Here is an 8,934-nt window from a genome sequence, read left to right as displayed (position 1 = left end):
ATCTCCTCCTCCACATTGCATGCAAAAGGGGTCAGGTGTGCTGATTTCAGGACTGGCTGCAACCAGCACTGGCACTTCTGACCGCTCCCCTGCTCTGCTTGGGTTTTAGTCCATCAGTGACAAAGACCAGGTGGGTCAGGCTCTGTCTTGTGGCAAATTGGCACAGCAATGGTGCACAGGATGCTGGGAAATTGTTGATCTGTAAAATGGGCAGCCCCGATTCAGGCTTGGTCAGAAGGGCAAATGCACGGGAGGGGGGTGCCAAGCGCAGGGAACAGGGGCGTGGACGGTGGAGCAGGACTGCCTCGTGTGAACCACACAAGTGTTTGTGAAAAGAAGAAATAAAAACCAGGTATGTGGATGCATCTTGCTAGGTTAAGGCAGCTCGGGCCTCTCCCTGCCTCCTCCTCCCTCTGGCCTCCTGAGCTCCTTAGACCCTGGTCTCCCAGGGACACAGGACTCAGCAGAGCGCCTAGAGTTCTGGGCTCAACTGAGTCTAAAATGGAAACCTGGTCCCCACCTCCCAGGGCTTCTGGGTGTACGCTCGGGCCCTGGGGGCTGGCACTCCATTCAGACAGGGGCAAGAGCTGCTCTGAGCTTTCAAGGTGGACATATCTCAGCGTGTCACCCACCATGTGCCTTTGGGTGTCATTGGTCCTCAATCATCTCAGCTAAAACAGGGTAAGAATGTCCACTGTAACACACCCATTTGCACACGCGGAAGACAGCACACCTGCCGGCCTTCAGTGAAGGACAGGTTCAAGAACGATGCAGTCATACGAGGGAATGTGAAGCAACTAACAACGGAACAAGGACACCCTTCCTGTCCCCACGTGGGCTGAGAGCAGGCCTCATTAACCCAATAAGTCCCGAGTTTTCAATTCTGCAAACAGAACAAATATTCCAATATTATTTCAAAGTTACCCTTAAGCTATTGTGGCTCAATTTTAAGTTTTCACAGGTGTTCCACATCCGGGCGGTGGGTCAAAGGAAAATTCTTTTAAAAAAGGAAGCAGAAAGTCGTACAGTAGCTATGATCTGTGTACTTGCTTGATTATTCGTAGGGAATGGGGAGGCCACAAAAAACTGGTGTCGGGGGCACCCTCTGGGGGGACAGGAGAGGGAGATTTTCCACCTTTATGTCCTCTTGTACCTTTTGAATTTTTAAGTCATGGATCTAGTCCTTATTCAGAAATAAATAAAGTTTGGGTTTCTGTATGAAGCACACCAGACACCTGAAGGTTGTTCACCAACACTGGGAGAACGGGAGTCGTGAGGACAGACTGGCCATCTCTACTTCTGGAGAGGGGCCGCCGGCCCAACCCACCCCCGCCCGCGCCCAGGGTCCCAGGGAGGGTCCGCCTTGAGTCCACTGTCCACAGGCCCTTCATTCCTCAGCTGGGAACGACATCTTTTATTTAAAAATACTTTTATCTTAAGCTACCAATTCTCGCTCACACATGCCACACTCACACACAGACACACAGACACCTCTGTCACCAACAGTCTTTTCCCCAAAGTTCCACCTTGTCTCTGACCCGCCAGGCCTCAGTGGGCTGAATGGGTCCTCACAGCTCTCCAGGGTGGAGTGGAGACGTCCCAAAGGCCCTGCCCGGCCGTTGTCCCTGGTCCCTACACAAAGGGGTGGGTTCGGCTTCTGGGGTCTTCTCCCCTGTGCAGCCAATGGCTGACTCCCGGCCTCCTTTGGTGTCCTGTTTGGAGCAAATTCCGCAGGGGCCCTGGCTCATCTCCGTGGCCCTCGAAGGGGGGCCACTCCCCTCACCTTCAAGCAGCTGCCTCCCAGGTCACGACGGCCACCCTGTAGGAGGGAACAAAGAGGGATAGGAGATGAGTTGGCCCACTGTGAACACTAGAACTAACCTCTATGTCCAGCAGTTGGGGATTGGATCAGTGAATCACAGTTTAGCCACTCACTAAAGAAAGTTCTCTGTCGCAAAAAGCAGAAGAAACCCTATGCACAGTCAGGGAAGGCTGTGGAGGGACACTGTTCAAGGGTAAATCAAGGGCAGAACTGAGTGAAGGACTAGTTTCTTTTTGTGGGGGGTACCAGGATTGAACTCAGGGGCACTCAACCACTGAGCCACATCCCCAGCCCTGTTTTGTATTTTATTTAGAGACAGAGTCTTCCTGAGTTGTTTAGTACCTTGCTGTTGCTGAGGCTGACTTTGAACTTGTGATCCTCCTACCTCAGCCTCCCAAGCTGCTGGGATTACAGGCATGCACCACAGCGCCCGGCTAGAGTAAATACTTCTGTAAATTGTGGTTTCTAGAGAGAAGTGCATGTGGGAAATGGCCAGTGGGAGTTTTTAGAGGATGGGGATTTCATGATGAGGAGACAGGAGAGGGGGGAGGCCTTTTCACTTTGTGTGTGTGTGTCTGTGTATGTGTTTTACCTTTCCCATCCTTCCCCACATGATCTATTGCCTTAAAGAAATTGAAACATGACCTCCATTCTTGGTCTCCCTTGGCTGGGAATATGCTCTCAGGTCTTGTCTCCCTGGGATTTTTCTTTTTTTTTTTTAACTCTTGGAATCACTTAGTACTTCCTGCCTTTTGGGGAGGGGGGGACATTCACTAGGGCAAAACACAGAAAGGGAAGACAGGTCTCCTGTGCTCCCCCATCTGGCTGGAGGTGCTGGGAGTGGCAGGAGAAGGCCTCCCTTCTGAGGCTCCATTTCTAGCTCAGGGGCTGGCACAGAGCAAGCACCAATGGGTGACTTGGAAGCAGTGGTGGCTACTGGAAGATGAGCTAATGGTGGAGCCCCTGAAGCCACCAGTCCCTCGCCCGACAGGGGCAGTCTCTACCCGCCCTACCATCCATATTCTCAGGTGGATACACATAAGCCAGAGAGGTCACGGCCTCCCTGTTTTGAGGCCTCCAGCGTTGAGTGACTGGCCCAGAGCCACCCAGTCAGTTGGTAAGAGCAGGCCTAGAAATCCATGTGGCCAACAAGCGGTTCTGTCTCCAGGACGCGAGGCTGCACAAAATCTCACTGTAAATGCTCGTCGCCCAGAGGACGGACCTGGCGGCCTCTCGGCCCGTCTAGAGGACTAGCTGGGAGCTCTGGGACCATCTGGGAGCTCTGCCGCCTGCCCCCCTCACTGGGCCCAGGTTGGGGCAGATCCATCCAGATGTGAGCCCAGCCTCCCTGGAGGCTCTCTGGGCCCAGGGACAGCATGTTCATTCACAGGCAGGGCTATTTTGAGGGCTGAAGCCATAGTCCCAGCAGAGCCTGGGGCTTGGGCTTCTCAGACAAACTCTGGCAGGAGTGGCTGTGAAGGGTGGCTAGGGACAGCGACAGTGGGGGCAGGGAGAGGTAGAGTGTTGAGGTTGGGAACATTCTTTGAGCCTCAGGGACGGGGAGTGCCACCTCCCACCCCAAGTCTGAAGATTTTCTGAAGACTTGGTCCCATTAGAATATTGGGACCTCACTGAACCTCAGTTTCTTTATCTATAAAATGGGGGGCAGATCATTCTCCTTGCCGCCCCGGGCACAGTCAAATGTGAAGATAGCTGTGTGAGACATCCTTCCTGGGCCCCGTGTGTCCCATGAGAACTCAGCACCAAGGGTCTAGGGGAAGCACTGTGACCAGGAATTGTGCTCAAGAGGGACACTCCTGGCCTTTAATTCCTGCCGTGGGCTGCCTGTTGGACCCTGGCTGTGGGTCAGCTCAGCGAGCCTGGTTTCCCCATCTGGAGGGGGAGTTGCTCTGTCAGATCGCACTCACTAACAAAGGCTCCTCAGGCCAACAGGGAGAGCCCGCAGCACAGCGTCAGGAACACGGCCAGTGTTCAGTAAGTGTCCACAAGTACGATCATCACATCATCTGGCCATGACACTTCCTGGCCCCTGTCGCCTCTCCACCACCTCTCCTCCTGAGTTGGCCACAATAGCAGCCTCACAAGAGCACCCTGTCCAGCTCCCACCCCACGTAATGAAAGGGTAACTGGGTCATACACAAGAACCCCTCCCATCTACAGAGGGCCACGCCTCGCCCTTAGTTAGACAGGTGCTCCAGGGAACTGTTTCCATAGCCACCCCAGCCCCAGACCAGCCACGGGAGGGAGGTGGTGGCCCCAGGTGAAGGGATAGGGTCCGGAACCTTGGAACTTGCTGGGCCTCAAAGCTCAGAAAAGAGGGGGGGCCCCTAGGACAACCAGTTTTCTTCCAGCTCATCTTGGAGGGACCAGAACTGGCGACGATCACCCTCCTCGCTTACTCCCAGAGGGGCCTCTGGAGTTGAGTGTGGCTTCTGCAGCCAAATTTGGCTGGGTTCTTGGTCGCACAGACCGACTCCAGGGAAGCAGCCGGGCCCAGGCAAGGTCCTGTGAGCTGCAGGACAGGCCAAAGAGACCTAGGCAGGAGCCCCCCGCCTGCCTGCCAGGGGGGGTAGGCGTAGGACACGCACCTTCCCCAGGGCCTGCAGGTGCGGGGCCTCCAGTGGAACCTCTCCTACTTCCCAGTCAGTCAGGCCTGAGTTGGAATCCTGACTCCCTCTCTGGCTGTGGGTCTCTGAAGTGGTGGCAGCATCTCTAAGCAGGCGGGGACAGTGTGGGGTGTCTAAGTGGTAACTCAGTGCTTAGCAGAAGACAGCTGTCACGACACTGGCCCATTTCTGAGCGCCTTCCACCTCCCACTACCTGTCACTTCTTCCCACTCCTTTCTCTCTCTCTCTTTTTTTTTTTTTAGAGAGAGAGAGAGAGAGAGAGAGAGAGAATTTTTTAATATTTATTTTTTAGTTTTCGGCGGACACAACATCTTTGTTTGTATGTGGTGCTAAGGATCGAACCCTGGCCGCACGCATGCCAGGTGAGCGCTCTACCGCTTGAGCCACATCCCCAGCCCCCCATTCTTTTCTCTGGCCCACGATTTTGGACCTAGCTCCGCAGAGCCCAGCTTCTAGAACACCCTTCCCTGCGCTGCCCTTCCTTGCCTGACTCTGTCCCCAGGCATCCTTTAGGATTCAGCACAGAGGCCCCTCCCCTCTCACACAGGCCTGGGCTTCCTCTGACAGTCCCTTTGTGCTCCCCCTCTCCTGCCATCGACCACAGCACCCTTGCCTTCATCTCTCCACCCTGGCCCTGACCGCCGGATGGGGACCCACGCCTGCTTCTCGGGGTACACCCTCAGAGCCCACACACGCCAGCTGCTGGGTACTTGAGGGTTGACGAACTGAATGGAAGTGACCGGTGGTCAGGGGGATAGCAGAGGGCCCAGTCGCCCCCCCCCCCACTTGGGCCTGAAGACCTGTCCCTGGGTTCCCAGCCCAGTCCGTGGCCCTGACCACAGCAGGGAGCAGCAGGGAGCAGCAGGGACCCTTGAGAGGGCACAATTTGGAGGCCAAGAAGACTGACTCAGAGAAGAGGCACCCAGGGGTGAATAGCCAGCCTGAGAGTCTGATGAACCAGAAGAGGGTGGTTTGAGACCTGAACAGAGAGGCCTCATCACCAGCACAGCATGGAGCAAGGGACCTATGTCAGCTACAAGAACCAAATTCCGCAGAGTCAGAGGACCCTTTCATTGGCCGTCAAAGGCCAGGCAGGACTCTCTGAGTCTCAGTTTCCCCAAATGCAAACAGCAGCTACTGAAACCCAACACTGTCACACCAGACAAGCCTCCTTACTGCCGGAGAAGCCAAGGCCAGGAAGACAGAGGGACTGGGGATGAAGCGGGCTCCTCGGAGCCTGAGCACATTTTCAGCCAGGAGGCCCCCCTGGCAGCCACTGCTGCTGCTACCCAGGCCTTGCAGCCCGGTTCCCAGCCTTACTTTGGACACCCTGGGGGAAGCCTCTTAACCCCAGCTCTGTCCAGCTGGCCCGAAGGCGCCTTCTCCCAACACTACATCCTCTTTTGGGGGTTGGATGCTCTCAGGGGACACCCTTCTTCCTCCAACTGCTCATCCTCTGGGTACTTGAAGCGAGAGGTGTGTGTCTCCATTTCTTTTCAGTCTCCTGCTCTCGGGTCAGATCTTACGATGGGGGACAATTAATACGAAGCGCAACACATACCCAATCAACCCAGGGTTGCATCCCGTGAATATGGGCATGCGATTTCGTCATTTTGGGCCTTAGGTCCCTCTTAGTGATGAAGTGAGGGGAAACGGGTGAGCCAGACTGGATTCTGGTCCAAGTAAAAAAGCGCACCAGCGGATGCTGGCATTGAGCAAAAGCTCAATAAATGATGGTCTTAGTTATTCTTTGCTCCTGCCCTCTTCCCAGAAGGAAGGATGTCCCAGAACACCTTTAGCTGCAGTGGGGATGTCTCAAAGTTAATAAAATCAGACCAGGGCTCTGGGCTCCTGAACGCTTTCTCTTTGGGGGGACCTTGAGTGGCTCAGTTCCACACCCAGCCTTGGGTTTGGGACTCCGCGCCCACCACGTCGCTTCTCCCTCGCCTAAGGGGACTCTGCCCCTCTTTCGCTCCCGGAGAGACTCGATCCCCAACTAATTCTGCTCCTTCTCGCCGCCCCGTACAGGAGCGCAGTGCACTCACCCCCTTGCGCTGGTTGCTGAGGCAGAAGGTGCAGATGGAGCGCGGCTGGCGGCCGCCGTCGGCGGCTGCGGGGACAGTGCCCTTGGCACTGCCCGCCGCACGGAAGCACGGCTGCCCGTCGTCGGCCGCGTCCCCCAGAAGCAGCACGTTGGCCAGGTGCGCGATGTAGCTGGACGCCAGGCGCAGCGTCTCGATCTTGGACAGCTTGCGGTCCACGGGCTCGGTGGGGATGAGCGTGCGCAGCGCGGTGAAGGCCGTGTTCACACTCTGAGTGCGGTCCCGCTCCCTCGCGTTGGCCGCCTGCCGCTGTCGCACCACCACAACGGGACCCGCGCTGCCGCCCGCCCGCCGCCCGCCCCCGGGGCCCGGGCCGCGCCGAGCCGCCTCCAGGCCTTCGCAGCAGCCGAACGACTGATCGGACGCGTCGCTCTCGCTGCGGTTCTCCTCGTCCTCGCTCAGCAGCCGCACGTCCGGGTACAGCACGTGCGCGCCGACGGGGCGCAGCAGCGCGAACGCCATGGGCGCCCGGCCGCGTCCCTCAGTGCGCGTTGTCCCTGCCTCGGCCGCGCCCGCCTTGCGCTCCCGCGCGCTCCCACGGCCTAGCCGGCCGCCGCCTTATAGCCGGGGGAGGGGCTAATCGCGGGGCGGCCCCGGGCGGGGGCGGGGAGCTCCGCCCTGGCCAATGGGGAGGCGCCCGACGCGCCCCGGCCAATGGCGACGCGCGAGTCTCCCCAGTTCCCCAGGTTGAAAGCTCCCCGGGAGCTCGAGGCCCGCCCCAAGGCTCTGGGTCTCCACTGGCGAGCCGGACAGATGCTGGGGCTCTGGGTGGCCGGAGTGGAACTCAGATCTGGCCTCCTTGTCCTCAGCCTCCGCGGCGGCTGGGAGTCCACGGGCGAGTCCCTTCGCGCTTGCCCTGTTTCCTCATTCGGAAAGCGATTGTCGCCGACTTCCCGCCCTCACATTCCAATCAGTGGTTTGGCAACTTTCTTGTGCGTGTGATTTGGGGAAGGGGCTTCTCAGATCGCCCGCATTGTGACCCGGCAGTTCTGGAACGTCGCAGGAGTCTGCACTTTGTACCAGCCCTTGGTAATGGTATTGATGTCCGTGGGGAACATTGGGGAAAACTATGACTTTTCCAAAAAAGGACTCAACCGTATCACCTCCCCTACAACAGTTTTTAAACACACACACACACACACACACGCCAAGATAAAAACACACAAAAAAAATACATCAAAACACACAAATCGGTCTCTCTCCACTATGGAAGGATGTGTATTTAAAAACTCTCTTGTGAAAACAACAACAACACAAATCCCAGTAGTTCCATTCTTTCATTGATGAGTTCAACAAATATTAGTTGGCCCTACTATGTGTCAGGCACGGTTTTAGATCAGAGGATTCCGATCTGAACGAAATAAACTCTCTGCCTTCGGGGAGGCTCAGGGGGTTAGCGCTGAGTACTTTACCGTGCCCAGCTGAGGTTGTCGCATGACCCCGACTCACAGGTAAGACAGCTGGCCTTTAGCTACAGGTAGCGGAGCGGGGACCGCAGCCTCAACCCGTCTGGCTTCACCACCTCTCGGAATCCCCCTCCGCACCCCCTCACACACAGGCTGCCCCCCTCCAGTGTGCCTGTCTTGGAGAAACTTCTGATTGTTCGCCCCGTGTCTGTCCCATTCCCTCCTGGGAAGCGTAACTGGGCTGATGATGGCCACTGGGATCCCTAGGTCATTCAGACTGTCTCCCAGCTCCATCCCGGGACTAGCCAAGTCGGCATCCACTGGGCCTTGGAAAGTAACTTTCTGTTCAGCTGCAGTGGCTGCCAGTGTGGCAGAGAGAGGATGCGGATGGGAGCGGAGGGGCTTTGAGGTGCTTTGGTCTCTCCTGAGCCTCCTTCCTGGAGGTGCCTCCCCCTGGGTCGTGCTGAGCTCCCCCCGCCTCCCAGTCCCAGGCCAGAGGGTGGGGAAGGAGGGCTTCCCTGGTTGTGAGAGAGGAGTCCCTGAACTCCCAGAACCCAAGGTCTGCGGGAGACTGTTCCCACACCTGGCTTCCCACCTCCCACACCGCCTGACCGTGACCCCAGCCAGGCTGAGCTCGGGAGGAGGAGTCTCACGCCCCCGTCCCTCGGGGCCAGCCCCACACGCAGCCCGGCCTGCGGCTGCTTCCTGAGCCGATGAGTTATGACGGGGAGATTTCCTTCCCTGTCTGCGCCTCCTCACGGGGGCTCCCAGCCCCCTCCACTTTCGCTTTCTCCCCCTCTCTCGGCTCCTGACCCCCAGGCTGTTTAAAATTCCTCCGCTCGCCCCCTCCCCAGGCCCGCGCAGAGCTGGGGACGTCAAACGGGGCGTGAACTGGCCCGGAAGGCGGGAGGGGGCTCCTGGTGGGCTCTTCATTCATTCGCTGCTCCTGGGCAGGT

The 8,934-nt window shown here is 57.6% G+C and overlaps 1 protein-coding gene across 1 annotated transcript; it reads right to left on the bottom strand.

The window, feature by feature from the left end:
- Positions 1-1,390: 1,390 nt before the first annotated feature.
- Tcf15 (transcription factor 15) lies at positions 1,391-7,132 on the bottom strand. Its single transcript, XM_027945293.2, has 2 exons — positions 6,516-7,132; positions 1,391-1,819 (listed from the first exon to the last, which is right to left on the bottom strand). Exons 1-2 carry the CDS (start codon positions 7,032-7,034, stop codon positions 1,745-1,747), a joined length of 594 nt encoding a protein of 197 aa, XP_027801094.1. The 5' UTR covers positions 7,035-7,132; the 3' UTR covers positions 1,391-1,744.
- Between the last annotated feature and the right edge of the window lie 1,802 nt (positions 7,133-8,934).

This window comes from Marmota flaviventris, chromosome 2 (genome assembly GCF_047511675.1).
Source record: "Marmota flaviventris isolate mMarFla1 chromosome 2, mMarFla1.hap1, whole genome shotgun sequence".
Classification (NCBI taxonomy): domain Eukaryota; kingdom Metazoa; phylum Chordata; class Mammalia; order Rodentia; family Sciuridae; genus Marmota; species Marmota flaviventris.
This window is presented reverse-complemented; position numbering and strand designations above follow the sequence as displayed.